Source organism: Gavia stellata, chromosome 30, assembly GCF_030936135.1.
Source record: "Gavia stellata isolate bGavSte3 chromosome 30, bGavSte3.hap2, whole genome shotgun sequence".
Lineage (NCBI taxonomy): Eukaryota > Metazoa > Chordata > Aves > Gaviiformes > Gaviidae > Gavia > Gavia stellata.
The window spans coordinates 1,632,092-1,655,209 of NC_082623.1; the positions used below are offsets into that span (position 1 = coordinate 1,632,092).

The window sequence follows — 23,118 nt, forward strand, 5'->3', positions numbered from 1 at the left end:
GGCTTCTTTTTTTTTCTCCTTCCTCGGGTACCACACACAACCGCAACCGTGTCTCGCCAACGAGCCAAGATGTCCAAAGTGGCCAAATATCGGCGACAAGTTAGTGAAGATCCAGATATTGACAGTTTGTTGTCTACTCTGTCTCCAGAAGAGATGGAAGAGCTGGAAAAGGAGCTGGATGTGGTGGATCCAGATGGAAGCATCCCTCTGGAGCTCAGTCAGAAAAACCAAACAGAAAATTCCCCACCTGGCCCGCAAAACTGCGACACAATGCTCAATCACTGCGAGAAGGAGACCAGGAAACTTATTCAGAGGGAACACTCGATAGACGTAAGTCACATCTCCCCACGCTTGAGCTGTTTCTGTGAGAAATGCAGGGGCATACCTGTGAACTCCGCTGGGGTGTTTTAGGGGACGAGATGGAAAACGTGAACCCCAAGAAAGGCGTGCTGTGCTTGCTAAGGAGCAATAGCTGTCGTGTAGGGACCAGAGGAATGAGGCAGGGAGCTGGTCCAGGCGCTCTGGGAGGGAAGAGGGTATTTTGTGAAATCCCGGTGTTACTCGCAAAGCCAAAACCTGTGCTGGTGCCAGGGATTTTCTCTCTGCCTCTGCTCTGACATCCTTTGGCAGGGCTGGGAGCAGAAGGCGGCTGGAGGGGCTGGTGCAGTGACAGCGATCTCCCACAGGCTGCGTTTCTTTTTCCTCCTGTTTTCTCCTTTAGAGATCTCTGGACTCTCAGTCCCTTCAGTTGCTCTTGTGGAAAAGCTCAAACAATCTCTGGTTCTTGTGGAATAAAAAGTTTGCTGCTTTGTGGAAATCACCCCAAGAAGCAGGTTTTGCCCCAAGCTGTTTGTTTCGTGTGTATTGTTCAGTTAAAATTCATTCTTTTATTTTGATTTGGGTACATTTATCTCCTTCTTTTCACCTGGCAAATCCTTTAACAGCTTGCTTTGAGCTAGAAAGCTTCGTGCCAGTCCCTCTCGTCTTTTTGTGCCTTGCCTTCGTGGGAGCCAATCCCACTTCTCTGTAACATTTATTAACCTCTGCACTAAGAATATTTGGTATGTGCTTCGTGCGTGGGAGGCTGGGAAGCATTTGGTTTCCCTAGTTTTTCACGGCAGGCTGAGCCAGGCAGTGAAAGAAGGAGACTCTTCTGCTATTTGTCTGTGTAGTCACGGGCAGATTTCATGTCCCAGGCTGGATTCACATCTGCTGGGATGGGACAGGACTAAGGAGTATCAGCAGCGTAAGCAGAGCAGAGGCTGAGTAACCAAGGTCTAACTAGCCCATGAGCACTTGGAAATAGGTCTTTATGGGTGTGTACAGAGTTTATTATAAGAGGGTCCTCTCCTGACCGGGGCCTGGAAGAAAACAGGGAGAAAAAGATGAAAATTGCAGCTATAGGAGAAATAAATGAAGGTTTATTTTGGAGACCTGAACAAGGGGTTAAACAGTTCCCCCCACTCCTCTCCAAGCAAAGGCTTGTGCCTCCCAGGGAGCTTTCCTCTGGCTGTGAGGATGAGGCACTCGCAGCCTTCACCTTCTATATGTGGCGTTTGGTGTGGGCAGGGGGGACAGAAAGCACCGTGTCTCTCGCCACGAGAGCGCTGGGTTTATTTTCCCACCAGTGGCCTGATGGAAAATTTCCCCGTGGTGAGGAACTGCAGGTGCTGCAGGAGAAATCTGCCTGGAAAGAGAAATGCTGTTATGTGGGACCAGTTATCCCAGTGACGCCGCAGGGCTTTGCACTGGTTTGCAGGTGATCCCAGCTTGCAGCCAGCACTGAGAGCTGACACTGAAAAAGCTGCTTTTTCAGGCAGGGGGGACTCTTGCGTTCGGCCTCACTAGTGATGCTATTTTTTTTTTAACCATGAGAAGATGAGGAGTCGACTGGGAATTGGGATAGGGAAGTGTCCATGATCAGGAGGAAGGGAGGAAATTAGCGTTTTTCGGAAAAAGAGAGCCGAGAAATTGTCTGGTTAAACACTACGTTATTTGGAAGATGCCTGAGAGCGCGTGTGTGTCTGCGTGCTGCGGGAGGACTCGGGATGGTGACAAGGGATGGCACGGGGAGGAGAGACGCCGCGGGAGGGGGCGTACAGCTCGGGCTGGCGGGGAGAGCAGCGACCGAGGTCCTGAGAAAAGCTCTCGTTGTGCTCTCCTTTGAACTTCAGCAGCTTCGGGCTGTGGAAGACAAAGCAAGTTGGCTGCCGGTCAAATTTGTCAGTGAAACTGGCCCAGTTAGATTGTATTGCAGTAACTGGATATGGCAGAACTGACTTTCTTCTTCTATTTCAATCCCTGGAGGCCAAGAAAAAAATATCCTCCACCCCTTCCTCCTTGGCATTGTTAGGACCTGGGATTAGCACCTAGAAAATGCCAGCTCGCAGCACTGGCAGGTCAGCCCATGCCGGTGGTGGAGCAGGGCCATTGCTCCACCATGGGGCATGAGGATGGGATGGGATGGGATGGGACGGGGTGGGATGGGATGGGTTGGGATCGTTGGACCGCAGAAGCAATCGCAGAAACCAGCCCAGGAAGCCGACAGTTCCCTCCATCCGAGGAAGCTGCAGGGCTGTGTTTTGCTGCAGGATGGAGTGAGAACACGGAGCCATCTGGAGCATCCCAGGCGGCTCCCGAGCTCTCACCCGGCTGCTCAGAGGACCGAGGCCTGTGATGACAAATCCCTCTCTCGTATCAGTGGATTTCACGTTGCAGCGGGCAGGGAAGCACTTGTGCCTGCCAACGCAGGCGTTGTGGCCGCACACCCACGGGGGATGGCATTCCCCCGGCCGAGCGCAGGCATCGCCCCCGCCACGCCTGTCCCTGCCTCTCCCTTGGCGGCTCCCAACACTGCATCACCGACCCACGCAGCGCGCAGCATCCCTGATTAAACGCATCGAGCAAAACCTTTGCGAGCGAGAAGCAGACGCGTGAGCATGGGAGGGAAGCGCGGGCACGAGGGCAGGGAAGGAACGGGAGGTCCTTCCAGTGGGACTGGCCCTCTGAACATCTGGAAGATGTTACCCTGCGTCTGTGATGTCTCTTCAGAAGGGAGGGACAGGAGGTTAGATTCTTGTCCTTGAACTACAGAGAGTTTATAGGTCTGTAGTTGCTTTGCACGAAGGCACTGAGGAGAGAAAATATTAGGGAGTTCCTAGTCCAGCACCGCAGAGGTGCCTTGGGCTGTATCGTCAGTGCTAAAACTCATTTTGCAAAGCCGGGAGGTGTGACAGGGTCACAGCCCTCACGGTGCGACGGCCGCTCCAGCTCCCCGCAGCCTGCCAGGACCGGGGCCGGGGCAGCATCCGCGTGGGGCCGGCAGCACGCTGACCCAAGCTGCTGCTCTCCTGTCTCCCCACCTATTTTTCCTTCTCCCTCCCATTTTTCCCTCCCTCCTCTGCCCCCTCTTTGTGCAGTTGCTGGTGGGGTGTTGTCTGTTAGCTGGGATGTGCAGGAACTTCTCCAAAGTGCAAAATAAGGTATTTTAAAGGGAAAGGTTCAGTTTCTGCCCATCTCACAGTTCTTCTTGCAGTCATTGCTCTATTCTTGGACTGGCTCCAGGCACCCCCATTCCCTTCTAAATATTGGGAGGAGTGGGTATATTTAGAAATATTGTAACTACATAATAGCACGTCTTCTTAGTGATGAAAAGGGCAAACTTGGGTAACTAGGAAGCAGTTTATAAACAGCCCAAAATAGATGTGAGCTTTGCCCTAACTCCTCCGTGCTGGGAAGCCAAATTCACATCTTGGTGATGCATTAATTAATTAATCTTCCTTTTGTATTGCTAGCAAGTAAAAGTATACCCCCAGTTCAGCAGTGGGGCTTGGGACAGTGCCTCTCTTCAGATGCGCTCAACAAAGCCTTCTTGTAGGTCTGTGTATCGAGGGAGCCTAAGTTAAACTAATATTCACAAGTAGATAAATGAAGGGGTGATTTCTAATAGCTCGTGGCTCTTTACTGTAGTGGGCAAAGACATAATGAGAGAGAAATCTGGGCTAGAAACATGCTGTAAAGTTGAAGCAGTGGCATTAACTGAAGGGTGGTTTACCTGGGAACACAGCTGCCTTGCTGTCACTTGAAGTCTTTGTATTGTGCCTGGGATTTCTCTTTAGAAGAGGAAAAGCTGTTTGTGCCGGGGGACAGGGGCTCAATGCGGGTGTCTCTGCGGGATGGGTTTCTCTGACAGCTGAGCTGCATGAGGAGATGGGTTTTGGGAGAGCTACTCTGGTTTTGTCCAATTCTTCCTCTGCTGTTGGTGACATCATCTTTAAAAAGCATGTACCTATGCATACAGCCCTATGATACGGACCCTGGAGATACCCCCATCTTTCCCATTGGCATTCGGGCACTCCTAAACCCCCTCAGGGGCACCTTTGCCGGGAGGTACCTGGCTGAGAAGAGCTACCGCGTGGGAAGGACCACCGCTCCGTGTGAGCCGCGCGTGCCTGGGACCAGGTGGTGTGGCGGACGAGCGCTCCTTAGCAGTTGCCATATCCATAGCAGAAGGTTTTACTTTTCAAAGCATGCCACAAAATGCACCTGCTGCTGTTCTGGGCTCTCCTTGGATTCCCGCCTGGCCTCACCGCAGGGCCCCGGAGGCTCCAAAACACTGAGCACCTGGTGATGTAGGCAGCCCCTCTTTGTGCTCTCCTTCTCCAGCACCACCACCTTCCCTGGGAACGGATGGAGCCTCCCTCCCTCAACTTCACCTGTAAGGAGAGGACACCTGGCTGTCCCAGTCCCATCAGAGTCCCCAGTCCTGCTTCCCAATGGGGCTGCACTGATTTCGTGCTGCTTCAAGCAGGGATGGCTGGGAAAATGCAGGGAAATTGCATGTGGGGGCATTATCCTACTGATGGAGGGGATTCATTCCAGGGCCACAAAACCACTTCTTTTAGTAAGATGCTTGCACACATGGTGGATGTCTCTTTCCACGCAAGCCTAGGGACTGGTTTCTTGGAGGAGAAGGTTTTGAATGGGAGACATTGGATGCCAGGGCAGATGTGCACAGGGGCTGGCTGTGCGCAGTGCGAATGGTCCCTCTATTTTTGTCTCCTGAAGGCCGAACACCCTTCCCACAGGAGAAGGTGAGGTGGCTCAGGAAAGTGTCTTCCAACACCTTTCCCCTTCCTCTCGGATGTCCCACTCCCCACACGCACTCCTGCTCAGACAAGACACCCTCCTGTTCCAGGTCCGTGCATCCTTATCCCTGCAGGCTGCTTTGCCTGGCCCGGTGCTCCTGGGGACATCCTTGCGTCCCCAAGCACTCTTCGCTGTAGGCTGCATACAGCTGACAGCGAGTGGTGGGACGCCGTTCCTCATGGCCGGGTTTTGATGCAGAGGGAAAAGCAGTGACCTCAGAAGGAGTTTACTTAATCCAAATGCCGCATATTTGAAGGATGCAGATGCCAGAGGGCAGCAGGTCCTATTGCCATGGATAAGGATTACAAAACTCCTTGGGAAGGTCTTGTAAAAAGTCCTGCCTTCCTTTCTAACTTTCTGGGGGGGTGCGTGTAGGCTTGGCGCTCGCTGCTGGGTGGTATTCAATCCAGTTACTGGTGGCTATATGTGGAGGGAGATACCATGAAAAGTGAAGATCTCTACCAATAAACCCACGGAAAAACAAGTTCGTATTTGAATTTCTTATTACTACTCAAGGCTTGTGATCTTTTCATGAAAATATCTGGAGAGAAAACAAGCTCCACTTTTAAATAGTTGGGGCAGACTCGAGGGAAATGGTAAATGAGGGAAAAGAAGCGGTTGTATCATTCTTTAAGCATCTTACCAGTCTGTGACTAACACATATGTATTTAAACTCGGCTGTTCTGTTTATCAGCCAGTTCTGTCGATATGCCAAGATTGTTCCTTCTCTCTTCCAAAAGTCTTCACCAATTCCCAGCGCTTGCCTTTCTTTTAACCATGTCCTGGGCAGGTCTCTAGCGGTCTGGGTGCCTGCTTTTCCCTCACCAGAACATGTTGTTCTGCCCAGCTCCTGGCTTCCAAAAGAGGTGTAAGGGGTGGGTGACATTGGGGCATCCTTTCTCTTGGTGCTTCTCCAGCAGCACCCAGCTCACCCTGGGGTGGGCAAGGGACAAAGGTGTGGGTCCTTCCACCAAAACACAGAGTGGGAATGGAGCTGGTGGCTCCCCGGGCTTTGCGTTGCTCCCGCGGACGATAGCCAGGGATATCCAAAATTTTGAAAGAAACCAGAGGTATTGAGTCATTCCTCTTTGGTCCTGAAAGGAGGCCACAGATGGTCTCGGCTTTGTGGCCTCTCCAGCCTGCTGCAGAACAGCCCATCCAGGAGAGCCCTTTTATTTGTCGCCTTTCGTTGTTCAGAAATGAAAACTGCCATTGTCTGCACTCGGATGTTTCATTCTTCATTTCTGAAAACGTACCAACCCTGTAACGGGGACAAGCACCAGAAGCGAGAGCTGTCAGCTAGCAACAGACGATAAAACAGACCTCCAAGGCGAAAAGAGAGGCAGGAACGGCGCAATGACAGATAACTGAAGAATCTGCAGTGTAGAGAACAGCTGAGGCAAGTGAGGTGGAAACGCACCCAGGTTTGAACTGCATTTCTGAACAAATGCGGTGAGAAGGAACGGCATGGCCGGATCGGTGTTTTTGTAACGCTGCTGGGCCACGATGGCAGAAACTTTATTTTGCTGTGACCAGGGCGAGTGGCAGCACAAAGCGTTCCCAGCGACTTGTAGCTCACGCCAAAGGCACACTCTCTGTCTGGGAGATACACGGTCCATCTAAGGGCACAAGCAGGAAAAAAAGCTGAATTTCTAGTCAGTCTGAAAAAAACGAGTAAAAAGCTGAGTTCTATATTTACATGAACCACAACTGGGATGCAGAAAAATCCATGGCAATGCTTGGAGTGTTTAGCTTATATGGGCCAAGCTGCCACAGACAGGGAGGTTTATTATCTGTTTATGTTGAGCTGATAAATAGACATACAGAGGAGGAAAAGAGCTGGGATCCTTTACGTATCGCTTTCTTTCGCAGCGTTATGACATCATTTGCATGCTAAAATGGTCTCGGTGACTCAGCTCCCAGCAGGACGCTGGGATTAACCGGTCGCGTCACTCAAGCCCACCCCTTGCCGTGGTGGGAATCGCAGCATGGCGAAGTGAGAGGATCTCACTTTGCAGAGGAGAAGGTATCAGGGCACTTGTTTTGAAGTCATGGCATGGACGGTGGCAACGACGGTGGACCAGCCACAGCGTGAAGTGACATGAGTCCTGCTCGGTCCTTTCCTCTGCCCAGAGCGTTGTGCAAACAAGGTTGAAAACAGACAGCAGCAAGAGCTGCAGAAAGGCAACAGGGGAAGTGACAGCTCAGGGTCACAGAGGTGTTCTGGTGCCTACAGCCCATTGATGTTGGGTTGAGTAGCCCAGGGCTGAGACACGATATTTGGGTCAGGATTCACACCGAGACCTGCCAGATGCTGCCGAGGGCTCCAAGCTCCTGCCTCCTGACAGGGGGACCGTGGCAGAAAGCAGACACGTCCGACACGGGAACCAGCACCCGCGCAGCCATGAGAGCTGCCAGCAGCAGAAAGGGAGCTGCAGTTTGCTTCCTTTCAGGGAAGATCTTCAGTTTCTAAGAACTAGAGATCATGACTCCTGGCATGCCCTGCTTTATCTCATTAAGTGCTGTGTTCTGGGCTACAGCTGCCACGTGGTGTCGGAGCCCAAGGAGCCAGTGCTGCTGTTTCTCATAAGCTATTTAAGGCTTTTGACCAGCAAAGCAGCTCTTTGATTTTGGCAGGTAGGCACCTGGGGCTGGGGCTCATCTCACCTACTTCAAAGACCTTGATTCATCCTCCCACAGGCACCGGTGATGCCGTGGGGCGTCTGTGCCGGTCCCATGGGCTGGCTGATGGGATACCTGCACCAGCAAGGGGCTTGGAGATGCTTTCCATGTAGTCCCAGGAGGCTGGGAGCCAGGGTCCTGCGTCTCGAGCATCCAGCCCCCATGACGCTAAGGGCAGGAGAGAGGATTTAAGACTTGCTAGGGCTAAATTGCAGTTCTTCTGTTCCTAAAAATCTGAGGAACGCTCTTTGTGTGCTGCCCACAGAAAGTGCGCTGGGCAGAAATCCAGCTTTGAGGTGGCCGTGGTGTGAATCGCTGACGTTCACGTTTTGCAACCTCTGCCGAAGAGGAGGTGATCAGAGAAAACGTCTCATCTTGGGAATATCCAGTTCAGCTGTGGCAGTGCCTGGAGAAGGGGCTGGGAATACAACGCGTAGAAGAGAAAAACCCCAACTTATAAAAACAGATTTTGTTAGAGAAGCAAAATTTTCCATTTGCAGCATATCCAGTGGCTTTAAGGGCTTTCTGGAAAATGGCTGCATGTCACTGTGGAAGGGCTGGAGCTATTCTATTAAAGGAAACCCAGTTGAAACATTTGTTATCGGCCTTAATTCAGCAATGAAGGCAAAGCAAGACAAAAGTCAGGGCCAGAAGTTGTCCAGTCTCTGGAGAACAGCACTGCATCTCAGAAGGAGGATGTTTTTAAAAACATTGGCCTGGGAAGTGCAAAGAGACAGTGATATTTGGGGTCAGAAAGGTCTGAGCAGAAAGAAAGGGGAATAACTGAGTTCCTTGTTAAAATAACAGAGTCGGGACAGGGCAAGAAGTTGTTTACATCGCTCTGGGCATTACCACATAGAGCATGGCCTGGGGGGTCATGCTAGGTCTGCATGTGTTCCAGTGCTGGAAGCTGAGGTCCTTTCACCCTTGCTTCATGCCAAAAGAATCCAAATGTGCCAAGAGAGAAACTGTTTGCTGCCTGGGAATGGTCCTGCCAGGGAGCCCGTCGGGGACAGAGCTTTACGTGGCGTATGGGGAGTACGAGCAGAGTATCTCAAGACACCAGCCCACGATAAGGTAGATAAGGACCGGGAGGGTTGCTCTGACACTGCTGCAGGTAGAGCAACGCCAGATTCCCTTGTGAGTGGGATGGGTGTCCTGTAGATCCGGACTTGGCTGTCCTGGGCGAGCAGGGTCAGCAGAAGCCTTGCGGTCCCGCTTCCTCCAGTGGTCTCTTCAGTCCAGGTTTAGTAGCTCCCAGGACTCAGCCAAGGACACAGCATTTTTTCCAGGAATGTCCTTGGCTCTGAGTTGTCCCTGGGTTACTCAAAATTGGCCAAGGAATGGAGGAAAGGAGCAGCTTGGCCAGCTTGTTGTGGTTTAGCTTGGCTCCAGAAACCCTCCCACATGCCTAGAGCATAATGGCAACGGGTACCCAAATACGCAGGAACGTCAAGTGCAAAACAACCTGCCTTTGCCCACTGGCCACCTCAAGGGACTTCTCTGTGCAATGGGACAGTCTTGGGGGACATCCCTGTCCCCTGGAAGCTCTCACGTGGCTTGTGCCCAGCCGCCTCAGCCCCCTTTGCCCACAGTCACACTGAGGGGTGGTGGGATGCTGGTGCCTTGCTCAGAGCCTTTGGCCTGGATTTGGGGTAGCTGGGCAGGACGGAGGGGACGTTGGGGCTCCTTTAGAGCGCAAGCAACGAGGTAGGTGTCTTCAGACAATGATGCAGATGCCCGATATTATGTTGGTTTGATCTCAGAGGCTTTTGGTGGCTCTGGAGACCTTTGTAGGACTCGGTAGCATGCGTAGGACAGACTGAAACCCCTCAAGTAGATTGGCTCATCAGTTATGAATCCATATTTACGCCTAAACCCCCTGCTTCAAATAACCAACCCCAGCTTCCTTCCCTTCTGGGAGCCCTCAGCTGACCAACAGTTTTTGGTGAGCTGTCTCTCAGAGGTCTCCCCTCGTCCCTGGGGCTTCCCCACCTCCCGACCCTCCCACCTCCAAAAGCCCCTCCATCACTCAGGATTTGCATGGGACTGATGGAGCTTTGCTGGTGGGTCCCTCTTGCCTAAGCCATGCCCTGCCAAGAGATGAACTGGAAAATGTCCTGTTGGCTGCAGGAGGACTTTATTATCCCAGCAGAGGCTGGGAGAAAGGGACAGTCTCTTGGCCTGGACGTTATCCCTCAGTCCTACAGCTCTGGAGGGATTCTGGTTGCTTTGCAAGGAGCATGGCTCTAGGTCGAGAGTCTCTGTTGGTGATAAAAGCCATGTGCCAGGCAGCCAGCACCCCGAAACGGCTCTGCCAGTGGAGTTGCTGGAGAGGAGGGAGGCAGTGAGTCGAAAGAAGACTCATGGGCTCCGGTGGGCTCCAGTGCACATGTAGAAATTACCCCATGGGGCTGGAATCATTCCTGGATCCATTAAGTTTAGCTGTCTGGTTGTCCTTAAGCAGACATCCACATCTTCATTTAGGAGGGCTGTGAACTGGTGTAGGGCAGTTTGGTTACAAGCGGTGATAAATCCTTGGTGCTTGCAAGAGTGTAGGCACAAGACTTGTGCCTGCAAGTGGACGTGCAGCTCAACTGACTTAGCTAGATAGGTGCGATCTCCACGTGTGGGCAGTTTCTGAAGGCACCGACACTTGCCTCTTGCTTTGCTCCATGTTTTCCCCCTATATCCCTCAAGAACAGACGTCCCCATAGCTGCGCGCAGGCGAGGACCGTGCCCTCTGCTTGGGTGTGTGTGAAGCCCGTGTCCCCATTGCCACCCACAGTGAGCAGCAGCTGGAGCCGTCGGCCACGCTGGAGCTAAGCCCGGATTTTCCAGCGGTGCTGATGGTTGGGGTGGGCCTGATCCTGGCTCAGGCTTCCCCTCTTGTGTTCTTGATGCTGTCGTTTCAGCTGTCTCGCAGTTGGCTTCCAGAGGCCACCAGAGCCGCAGGTGACATTAGAGACCGAGTCCATGTCAAGCCTGCAGGTTGAGTTCACTATTTCTGGAGCCATTTTAACGTGAACCTCAGGTGCAGGTTTGGCCCTGAGGTCTTCTGCTGACAGTCCCGTTTCCTCTTGGGGCGCAGCGTGCCCCGTGCCCCCAGCAGCGACCCTCACTGAGGAGCTGTCCTGGACTCTTCTGGCTTCCCCCTTTCAGCCAAGCCCTCCTCGAACCCAGATGGGGCACAGCTCTCCCCGGAGCCATCACGGAGCTGCTCGACAGCACATGCCCCCCAAGGTTTCCATCCTTACATCTTGTTCTTTAGCTGAGCCGAGCACATGGCCAGCGCGGTGGGGCGGTATGTTCAGCCTGGTAATCTGGGCCGTGTGGGACTCTTCCCAGGACATGCCTCTGAAAATAACTGCAGGCTGGTGAAAGCTGGCCCCTTCCAAAGAGAAAACATTTCTTCTACAAATGTAGTTCCATACGTCCCCTCTGCCAGGGACTGACAGAACGGCAGCAGCCAGGCTACAAAGTGCCCCTTCCCTCCAGCTTGGGTACAGATTTGCGAGTCCCTGGATAACCCATCCTTTCCTCTCCTCTCCAGCGTCTTCCCCTTTCGCTTAGAAACCTGCTCATGGGCACAGCGGGGTGACCAGCTCTCAATCCCCGCGCTGAGCAAACAGCCAGATCGATACCTACCACCCAAGCAGCGCTCTTCAACCCCAAAACGGGCTGTGGGGTTTTCAGGGCAGGAGGTGAGAACCTCGGTCCACCGTCACATCCCCACCACCCGCAGCAGATCTCCGCAGCCCCTCTGCTCCGCTCTGCTCCCACCCATCCCCGGCTCGGCCGGCTGCCCCATCCCCATCCCTTGCTCAGCATCGGGAGCGGTGCTGCAAACGCTCAGATTCCAGGCAAGAAGTTCCCAGTCTCCTTTGCCTTTTAAGGAAACATCTGAGTGGGTTTGAGGGTTACAAATGCTAACAAGCAATGGCAATGCTCATTTTAGTCTATTTAGAGGAAACGGGAAGGCATTTCAGTTCATCAAAACACTGGTGATTAATCAGCCAAGTACCAGGCTGTTTTCATTAGGCTTATTTTTAAAGGTCTGACACGCTGTGTAAAAATATTCCCCTAATAATCATGCTCGCAGCAGAGGGAATGGCACAGGAGGGGGTGCAGCAGCACTGGTTTCTAGGTATCCAAGGTAAATATGTCAGTGTGGCGGAGAGGAGCGAGCAGGCAGGACTCAGGATGGCAATGGGGAGGGTACAGGGCTGGTGCTGGCCGCTGCAGAAGGCGACAGCCTGGCTGGTGGCCTGGGCTGCAGGAGAGGGTGCGCTGGTGGCTGCGGGGACAGCAAGGGGCTCCAAGACCAGGGGGAAGGATGCATTTCTCTCTCCTCTTCTGCAGCGTCCTGCCACACAGCTCCTCTGCCGAGCTCCAGGAGCTGGAGCAACGTGCTTCATTTCCAGCCCGGAGGTGAGACCTTCTGCACTGTCACCAGTGAGCAGAGCTTGGGCTGGTGTCACCACCCGGGGCTGGCACCTGCAGCGGAGCCGCGGTGGTGGGACACACCGAGAGCCTGCGGACGGGTGCAAAGGCAGGAGGGGCAAGAGCAGCTTCTGACCTGGCTTTAGAGATGTCCCCAGTCTCCACCAAGGGATGGAGAGTCTTGTGCAGGTAGTGGCAGATGGGTAGGAGTGACCCTTGGTTTTAGAAACACAGATCTGATTTCTTGCCTGGAAGTTTTCGCTCCTGATTCCTCCCCTTCTGCTGCTGCTGCTGGAGCCGGGTGCTTGCAGAGGGCCGTCCCCAGCAGGGACAGGGGTGCCACAATCTAGACAGCTCTGCGTTAAGTGAAACAGCTTGAACACCTCTTACCTCTTGCTACCAGTCTGCAGTAACTTGCAGCTCTTTGATGGGATCCTTCCAGCACATCCCAAATGTGCTGGATGCACGTGATCCCACAAACGCTGCCCGCGGTGGCAGTAACACCCGCGGCCGGTCATGGCACATCCGTCGCCTTCCCCTTTTTCCCCTGCCGGGGGGCACAGCTGGCTCCTTTTCCGCCGGCTCCTTTTCCACATCCTGCTCTCTGGCTCCAGTGCCCTCCTTCCACAGACCTGCCCCATGCCACAGCACTTGGACATGTGGCAACACATCCGTGGATGGAAGCTTTGGTGAGAACAGCACTAACGATGTGAAAACAAGACATTCCCAGCACTTGCCACAGCAGCTGTGCTAAGCAGGGATTTGCTATGCGTCTTGTTTTGCTATAGTGTCATCTCATTTGGAGAAATCCATTGCCTTCTCTGAGCATGGAAGATGTTGCAGGTCCTTCTCTCCAGGGTTTTCCTCCCTTTCTCCAAGATCTGCTCCTTCCTGGCCAAAGCCTTTGCTCTGCTTGGTCTCGGATGGGCCCAGGGAGCTTAGGGGAGACTCAGGGCTCCCCACTGTCAAGTGTTGTGGGCTCGGGCCAGGAAGGAGAAGGCTTTTTGGAGCAGTCGGTGTGGAGATGAGGCTGCTGGCTCTGACCCGAGGAGTGCTCAGCCTGTGGACCCGAAAGGGCTGCAGAGCCCTGGGGGGGGCGACTGTCTTTTCTCACAGGGACCTGCAAGAAACCTCCAACCTGGGACATGCCCAAACACCTTTGAAAGGCACCACTGGGCATGGGTGTAGGGAGACAGCGAGAGAGCAGAGTCCTCATCCCCCGCACACCTCCTGCCCAGCCTCCTGCCAGGGCAGACGTGGCTCTTCCTTCACCAAGGTGCTTCAGGACGTCACTGAGCCTCCTTGCACCATCCCAGCCCTGGGAACAGGGCTCGTCTCGGTGAGAAGGGCCACCGGCTCAGTGCCGGAGGAGGTGGCATCACCTGCTCCCTGCAGCCCCCGGGACAGGGGGGTGCTGGCACCGGGGCGCCTTTGGGAGCCCCATTCCTGGTCCTTGGGGTTTGCAGCAGCGAGGGGCTGTGTGGACACACGGATGGACTCTATAGGGGTCTGGCATATGCCTTTCTGTCGCCTGTTTAGGTCTGCGCAGGGGAGCCAAGAAATCTCTTCACTAAATAAACAGCTTTCTCATCCCAGATGGCATCTGTTTATACGCCAGGTACAAACAGTCCCCACGGCTGCCCCGCTCACGGCCAGGCCAGTTCTTTCCACAAAAAAGCAGTCCCCGAGGGCCAGCAGTGCTGCGCACTGGGAAGACAGAGCCGCGCTCTGCCCCGGCACGGACACCACGGGGCCCTGGGCTGGGGAAGACATCACGGCCAGGGCATCGTCTGGAGGAGGCGGCCAGCCCTGGCTGCAGACCAGGGTGTCTGGACTCCGATTTGGGGGTTCAAAGCCACGGTGCAGTCCTAGCCCTGAGAGCATCCAGGGAGCTCGTAAAAGCGTCACAGCTGCATCTCCTCGAGGCATCTTTCTTCCTCCTTTCCCTGAAGTCCTGAAGTCCTCCCGGCAAAGATGACATTCGCTCTGCCAACCCCTTGCTTTGGTGCTTCCTCCTCCTCCTGCAGCCAGCGTCGCTGTCAGGTCGCCAGCATCGCTGCGGTCGAGCTGAGGACGCCCAGATTAATCCCGCAGCTGTAGACCTGAGCCTGACCTAACCGTGGCTCTGCGGCCGGGCTCCCAGCTAGCAGTATCTCGACATGTCACCCTCTCCTCATCTCCGGATGGAAACCCCACGGCGCCGGCTGGCATGCAGAGCTGCCAAAGCCAGGCACCCGGGAAGAGCCGGGCCAGCCGTGAGGGGCAGGAGCTGCATGCTCCCCGGCTGCAGAGCAGGGAGAGGGAGGTTTAAATTGCCAAATCCTGATGCAGACTTTACGGTAGGATCCTCCTCTATACAGCAAACTTGGTCCCAATGTCAGGGGTTCATCTGTCTTCAGTTATCTGTTCATAGCATTGGCTCCTCTCCGTTGGGAGCGGAGGTGTCTCACGTCTGATGGTCGGGGAGGTGAATCCTGCCCCGGTGCCCTGCTCTTACTGTAGTGCTATAACGAAGCCTTGGTCCTGTGCCTGCATCTCTCCAGGCGCACGAGGAAGCGAATACGGTGCCATAAGAAAACCCGCAGGCTGGAAACCTGCGTGCACCCAGCCGCCATCAAAGACTTTGGTTGCAGAAGCAGAACATGTCCTAACGATGCTGATGGGAGACTCTTCCCAGCCCCATCGGCCATGGGTGAAGGCTGCAATGAGGCATTTGTTGTGTCCTGGAGCTGCCGGTGCTGGTTGTGGTCAGCGGCAATGCGCAGGACAGGCTGTGCCAAGGGTGAGCTTCAGGTGCTTGACAAAGGTACCAAAAACGACGTGAAAAGGGGGCTCGACTGACAAGAGGCGAATGGTCAAACGGCCCTAAAGCATAAAGGGAAAGAGGAAAATCCTTTGCTGCCAGAGGTAGTTTGTAAGAGAATAGCCATCGAGCCTTGGGGTCGCATCCCTCTGCGTGCAGGGAGGATGTAGTCACTGCCTGAAGGTCAGCGTAGGAGAGCCGAAAGCCAGACTAAGCTCCCCCTGCGTATCAAAGTCCTGCGAACACAACAGTGGCATCGTGAGAAGCATAAAAGCAAAGGCAAAAATTGCTTTTGAAGAGTGAATATACAAGGAGACAGGCAGAATGAAAGCACTGATACTTGCCAGCCCACTAAGGAATGAGCGGGCATCTTGGCTGGATCGGAGATAAAAGAAGCAGCTCAGGAGGTCCGGGGCACTGCTGCATGACTTCTCGGCACAGAGAGACGGGGAGATCCCAGGGGCAGGGGAAGGGGGTGCCAGCTGCAGTGACACTGCTTTGCCCAACGCATGCAGCAAAATCTGCATCCTTCCCCAAGACCACCCCGAGACACTCTTCCCTCCTATGACGCCTTTGGACATTGGAAAGAAGATGTGCTGGGAGAACATCACGCATTACAAAGCAATAAATGCCGTGTCCCCATTTCCTTGGGTTTCTGCAGGGAGCTCACAAATGCAAACTCACGTTAAAAGGAGATCCATTTCAGAGAGCCCAGAGGTGGGTGTGACTGCTGGATCAGCAATGTCACCTGTGCCACCGGCTGTGGACACTCCCCTGCTTGCACACGCGTCCAGGCCAGCACAGGACGCGTGTTGGGCTCTGGACCGGGCAAAGCTGCAGAGCATCCAGCTGGAAACCATCTAGGAAAGCTGGGAAGGCACCTGGGGTTCGCAGAGGTACGGGCACTAGATCCACCCCTGGTTAAAAAGGTGATTAAAAAGAGGACAACAAAAGGTGATTAAAAAGAAGACAACAAAAGGTGATTAAAAAGAGGACAACAAAAGGTGATTAAAAAGAGGATAACAAAAGGTGATTAAAAAGATGATAACTCTTAGGAGGTACGGTGGGAAGGGGTCAAACAGCACAGCCTGCTAAGGGAGATGCATCCTGCCGCTTGTTAGGTTATCATCTGTTCACTGGGGACGATGGAGGGCATCCCGCGGACCTCTGGAGCCCTTTGGGAAGGGGCTGGAGGCAGAAGGAGAGCAGAGATGCCTTGGAGAGCTGCAGCGGGACCTCAGCACGCCTGGTTCCTGCAGGCTCTGCCTACATTCGGGGCACTCGGACGCTGAACCCTTCCCTGGACCCAGGACCTCGGCTGGGTTAAACTTTCCTCTTCCAAAGCCCAGCCACAGGCTGCAGTGTGCGAAGACGGGGGGTAAATCGCTCAGGTGAGCTGGAGGAGACTCTGGCCCGTATTCAGGGCGAAACCGTCATGATTTGGAGCAGGTCGCTTACCTCCCTGAAGAGTCCTGGCCGCGGCTCTGTCCCCTGCCGCGGCCCAGACCAGCGTTAGCTGTCCTCGTGCTCCTCCATGGCACCTCCCCGGTGCCTCCTGGGGACGCTGCGCGATGCTCTCGCTGCGTTTCTGTCATCGTGCCCGTTTTAGGGCAGCTCGTCCCTTGTAGGTGTAGTCCAAGGCCTTCCCGAGGCCGGACTGTCCTGCATCCTCCTGCGCATCTTCCCCGGCTGCGGTGCTGCCCCGCGGGGCCCCGCGGCTGCTCCCGTGTGACAGAGGTGCAGAGTTGGTGACGATGAGGCTGGGGTGGCGAGTCCGGAGGTCAGAGGCATCTGCCTCTGTAACGCCTTGGTGTTTTTCTCTTGATAGGAAAGCAGATCGAGTGAGAAGAATAAGGGAGCGAAGAATGAAGAAGAAAAGGGAAAGGAAGCGCCTTCCAAAGACCTGGCCCGGAAACGAGATACAAAAGTGGGGAAAGACTCTAAAAAGGAAGAAAGTGTTCAGAAAACAGACCCAAAAGTTAAAGCTGAGACCAAGACCAAAGAGGAGAAGGCTATCAACGACAAAGTCAAAGCCATGGAGAAAAAGCTGCTGGGGAAGGACAAAAAGGAGGAAGAGAAGGGCTCAGTGTTGAAGAAGGACGCAGGGAAGGATAAAAAGGAAGAAGATAAGAGCTCGGCGTTAAAGAAGGATGCAGGGAAGGATAAAAAGGAAGAAGAGAAGAGCTCGGCGTTAAAGAAGGATGCAGGGAAGGATAAAAAGGAAGAAGAGAAGAGCTCAGCGTTAAAGAAGGACACAGGGAAGGATAAAAAGGAAGAAGATAAGAGCTCGGCGTTAAAGAAGGATGCAGGGAAGGATAAAAAGGAAGAAGAGAAGGGCTCAGCAGCAAAGAAGGATTCAGGCAAGGACAAAAAAGAAGAAGAAAAGGGTTCTGCGTTGAAGAAGGGCACAGGGAAGGACAAAAAGGAGGAAGAGAAGAGTTCGGGATTAAAGAAAGAGGCAGAAAAAGACACGAAGGGAGAAGATAAAGAAAAAGATAAAAAAGAAGAGGAAAAGAGTTCAGCTTTGAAAAAATCAAAGGCAGATGAGAAGGAGAAATCCCAGCCACAGGCAGAAAAGGCAGCGGAGGAGAAACAGGAGGCCAAGGCGGCGGCCGAGAGCAGCCCCTCCAAGCCCACCGCCAGCAGCTCCCCGGATCAGGCCAAGGATGACGAAGCCTCCAGCATTTTCGATGAGCTCATCGAGAAGGTGAAGAACAACGACGCCGAGGTCACCGAAGTGAACGTGAACAACTCGGACTGCATCAACAACGAGACCCTAGTGCGCTTCACCGAGGCCCTGGAGTTCAACACCGTGGTCAAGCTGTTCGCCTTGGCCAACACCCGTGCCGACGACCACGTGGCCTTCGCCATCGCCATCATGCTGAAGTCCAACAAGGTGCTGACGAGCATCAACCTGGACTCCAACCACATCACGGGCAAGGGCATCCTGGCCATTTTCCGGGCGCTGCTGCAGAACAACACGCTGACGGAGCTGCGTTTCCACAACCAGCGGCACATCTGCGGGGGGAAGACGGAGATGGAGATTGCCAAGCTCCTGAAGGAAAACACCACGCTCCTGAAGCTGGGCTACCACTTCGAGCTGGCCGGACCACGCATGACAGTCACCAACCTGCTGAGCCGAAACATGGACAAACAGAGGCAGAAACGCCTCCAGGAGCAGAAACTGGCACAGGAGCGTGGGGAGAAGAAAGACCTCCTGGAGGTGCCCAAGCCCGGAGCCCTGCCGAAGGGGTCCCCCAAGCCATCCCCGCAGCCATCCCCCAAGGCTTCCCCCAAAAGCTCTCCCAAGAAAGGGGGGGCGCCCGCCGCGCCACCCCCGCCTCCTCCTCCGCTCGCCCCACCGCTGATCAACGAGAACCTGAGGAACTCGCTCTCGCCGGCCACACAGAGGAAGTTGGGAGACCGGGCGCTGCCGGTGCAGGAGAAGAACTCGCGGGACCAGCTCCTGGCAGCCATCCGCTCCAGCAACCTCAAACAGCTGAAGAAGGCAAGTGCAGGGCCGCGGTGGGGTCGCCGCCGGGCAGCACCCGCGGGGTTAGCCTATGGGCTGAGATCTGAGGGCACGTCTGGTGTCACTTGGGGAGTGGAGAGGTGAGGGCTGTCCTTCCCCCGTGCAGGGAACGGAGCGGGCCCTCCGCGGTCCCGACTCCAGGGGCAGCTCCATCCCTTTGCCGAGCACACGGGGCGGGCAGATCCGTGCTTCTGCACCATCCCTTGCAGAGCAGATGGGGTCAGCAGATCCATCCCTTGGCAGAGCATCCAGCAGGAGAAGATCCATCCCTTGGCAGAGAGCGTGAAAGGGGCAGATCCATCCCTCGGCAGAGCCCCTGGGGTGAGGAATCTACCTCATTCCAGCGGTCAGGTTTGGCGCCAGGGTTTGGGACACAAGGAAGAAGCCGGCTTTAACCTGTAAGCCCAAGGGATGGAAAGCCAGGACCTCCCCATGCAGAAAAGGAGCGGCGCTTAGCCGCAGCGAGGGAGGCTCGCAACCGCCCGCGCGGACCAGTGTCCGTGCGGGCAAGAGCATGCATGCAGCGGGTCCCCGTGGGCAGCAGCTCACCGAGCTCTTGCTGCCGCCTTGGCGCGGCTGAGCCCGCAGCCCTGGGGGTGGGCGGTAGCGCCGGGTGGCCGGAGGGACTGCGTCTCCAGCGCTGCTCCCAGCGTGATGCCTTGAAGCATCTCACTCGCCTCAGGTGGTTTGTGTCCCTGGCCGGGCTGCCCGCGAGCTGGAGCGTGGGGACAACCGGCCTGGCCAAGAGGAAGAGATGTCCCCCGAGCGCTGAGCGTCCCCAGCAGCAACGGAGAGAGGAGCCCAGCTCCACCACGGCGGGTCTGCGTAGGGTCCCCGGGCCGTTCCAGCATCCCCTTGCATTGCTCCCCCTGCTCCCCCCAGTAACGGGGTGTCTTCTCCGGCAGGTGGAGGTACCGAAGCTGCTGCAGTAGGGAGCGGGACGGCTTTCCCCCCGCGGCCCGGCGTGGCAGACCCCAGGACACTCGCCTTTCTCGTGACTGTTTCCACGACAAGCCCTTTGGGATCCTGCGGTGACCGACGCCGAGGAGCAGCGGTCTCTCTGGGACTGGAGGAAGGGCCGGCCGAGGAGGGCCAGCACGGTCCTTCAATGCAGTGCGGGAGGAAGACGTTGTATTTATTATTTTTACGGTTGTGAAGCCTTCAAGCTCTTTCTTTTGCCAGCACCGTGCCCCGCTCTCTCCGGCCGCCTGGAGATGCTGAGGATAGAGGAGGGGTCTGCAGAGCCGGTCCTTACGGGAACCCCTCGGAGCGTGCCGAAGGGGCTCGGCACCCTCCGTCCTGGCTCACCGTCAGGGCCCCAGCGTGGTCCAGCCCGGCGCGGGCGGAGGCACCCTCCCAGCCTCGCTTTTCGGAGGGCCGGGGGACAGCCGGATCGTCGTCACAGCTTGCCTCCCCGCGGGGTCTCCGGGTGGCCGGGAGAGTTACGGGGCGCAGGCACAGCGGCGGGGTGTGGGCTCGCGGGGTGCGGGCTCGACATCGGGAGGAATCGGGGGGGGTCGGAGAAGGGAGAGGCTGGGAGAGAGCGGGGACGGAGGCGGTGGGGAGACGGGGCAGGAGGTGGGGCGGGGGCCGGAGCAGGGGGCTCGGGGCACCGTGTCCACACCCGCAGCGCTGGGGACCGCCGGAGCCCACAGGCACTTTACGCCACAGCCCGGAGCGGTTTTGAATTTGGGCTTTTCAGCCCGATTTAGGTTTGGGGTTTGGGGCTTTTTCCCCTCTTCTTGACCCACCGCCTTCTTGACGCCCCACCTGCCCCCCCTGCGGAAACCAAATCCTCCCCCGGGGGAGCCGGGCTCGCCCGGAGGGTGGGCTCCCGGCGGGGGGACGGCAAGAGCAAGGGGGTGGCATGTGGCAGCAGCTGCCCGTTCTGTGCCACCGGCAGCCCTGCCCACACCCCGCGGGCATGGGGCCGCGTGGGGCCACCGCCTGCCCCCACAGCGGGTTTTGGGGCCGCGCGATGCCCACCCGCCCCGCGCCTCGCCGGCGCGACGCCTCCTTCGCCATCTGTACCACTGCGGCCACCGCATCGGCAATAAAGCTCACCCAACGCTTCCCCCCGCCTCGGGGACGGCTCTGCACCCCGGCGTCCCCAGCAGCGGTGGGGCGGCACTGCGGGGCGCTTCGGGAGTGGGCTCAGGCCCCCGCCCGGGGCAGCTCTCCCCTCTCCCGGCACCCACGGCCCCACCGCGGGGCCACCGGCACCGGGTGTGCTGGGGCCACCCTGAACCACGCAGCCACCCCACACTGGGCACCCTAAACTGGGCACCCTGGGGCCACCCCACACTGGGGCCACCCCAAACTGGCCACCCTGGGGCCACCCTGAACTGGCCACCCTGGGGCCACCCTGAACTGGGCACCCTGGGGCCACCCCAAAGTGGGCACCCTGGGGCCGCCCCACACTGGCCACCCTAAACTGGGCACACTGGGGCCACCCCACACTGGCCACCCCAAACTGGGCACCCTGGGGCCTCCCCACACTGGCCACCCTAAACTGGGCACACTGGGGCCACCCCACACTGGCCACCCCAAACTGGGCACCCTGGGGCCGCCCCACACTGGCCACCCTAAACTGGGCACACTGGGGCCACCCCACACTGGCCACCCCAAACTGGGCACCCTGGGGCTGCCCCATACTGGGGCCACCCCAAACTGGGCACCCTGGGGCCACCCTACACTGGCCACCCTAAACTGGGCATGCTGGGGCTGCCCCACACTGGCCACCCTGTGCCCACCCTGAACTGGGCACCCTGGGGCCACCCCAAAGTGGGCACCCTGGGGCCGCCCCACACTGGCCACCCTAAACTGGGCACACTGGGGCCACCCCACACTGGCCACCCCAAACTGGGCACCCTGGGGCCGCCCCACACTGGCCACCCTGTGCCCACCCTGAACTGGGCACCCTGGGGCTGCCCCACACTGGCCACCCTGAACTGGACACACTGGGGCCACCCCACACTGGCCACCCTGTGCCCACCCTGAACTGGGCACCCTGGGGCCACCCCAAAGTGGGCACCCTGGGGCCGCCCCACACTGGCCACCCTGAACTGGGCACCCTGGGGCCGCCCCACACTGGCCACCCTAAACTGGGCACACTGGGGCCACCCCACACTGGCCACCCCAAACTGGGCACCCTGGGGCCACCCCACACTGGCCACCCTGTGCCCACCCTGAACTGGGCACCCTGGGGCTGCCCCACACTGGCCACCGTGAACTGGGCACCCTGGGGACACCCCACACTGGCCACCCTAAACTGGGCACACTGGGGCTGCCCCACACTGGCCACCCTGTGCCCACCCTGAACTGGGCACCCTGGGGCTGCCCCACACTGGCCACCCTGAACTGGGCACCCTGGGGCCGCCCCACACTGGCCACCCTAAACTGGGCACACTGGGGCCACCCCACACTGGCCACCCCAAACTGGGCACCCTGGGGCCACCCCACACTGGCCACCCTGTGCCCACCCTGAACTGGGCACCCTGGGGCTGCCCCACACTGGCCACCCTGAACTGGGCACCCTGGGGACACCCCACACTGGCCACCCTAAATTGGGCACCCTGGGGCTGCCCCACACTGGCCACCCTGTGCCCACCCTGAACTGGGCACCCTGGGGCCGCCCCACACTGGCCACCCTGATTTGGGCACACTGGGGCCACCCCAAACTGGGCACCCTAAACTGGGCACACTGGGGCCACCCCACACTGGCCACCCCAAACTGGGCACCCTGGGGCTGCCCCATACTGGGGCCACCCCAAACTGGGCACCCTGGGGCCACCCTACACTGGCCACCCTAAACTGGGCATGCTGGGGCTGCCCCACACTGGCCACCCTGTGCCCACCCTGAACTGGGCACCCTGGGGCCACCCCAAAGTGGGCACCCTGGGGCCGCCCCACACTGGCCACCCTAAACTGGGCACACTGGGGCCACCCCACACTGGCCACCCCAAACTGGGCACCCTGGGGCCGCCCCACACTGGCCACCCTGTGCCCACCCTGAACTGGGCACCCTGGGGCTGCCCCACACTGGCCACCCTGAACTGGACACACTGGGGCCACCCCACACTGGCCACCCTGTGCCCACCCTGAACTGGGCACCCTGGGGCCACCCCAAAGTGGGCACCCTGGGGCCGCCCCACACTGGCCACCCTGAACTGGGCACCCTGGGGCCGCCCCACACTGGCCACCCTAAACTGGGCACACTGGGGCCACCCCACACTGGCCACCCCAAACTGGGCATGCTGGGGCCACCCCACACTGGCCACCCTGTGCCCACCCTGAACTGGGCACCCTGGGGCTGCCCCACACTGGCCACCGTGAACTGGGCACCCTGGGGACACCCCACACTGGCCACCCTAAACTGGGCACACTGGGGCTGCCCCACACTGGCCACCCTGTGCCCACCCTGAACTGGGCACCCTGGGGCTGCCCCACACTGGCCACCCTGAACTGGGCACCCTGGGGCCGCCCCACACTGGCCACCCTAAACTGGGCA

At 57.3% G+C, this 23,118-nt stretch overlaps 1 protein-coding gene across 1 annotated transcript; it reads left to right on the forward strand.

Annotated features, from left to right (window-relative positions):
* The first annotated feature begins 69 nt into the window (after window positions 1-69).
* On the forward strand, window positions 70-19,540 carry LMOD1 (leiomodin 1). Its single transcript, XM_059831342.1, has 4 exons — window positions 70-330; window positions 16,905-17,279; window positions 17,379-18,584; window positions 19,514-19,540. Exons 1-4 carry the CDS (start codon window positions 70-72, stop codon window positions 19,538-19,540), a joined length of 1,869 nt encoding a protein of 622 aa, XP_059687325.1.
* The last annotated feature ends 3,578 nt before the right edge of the window (window positions 19,541-23,118 follow it).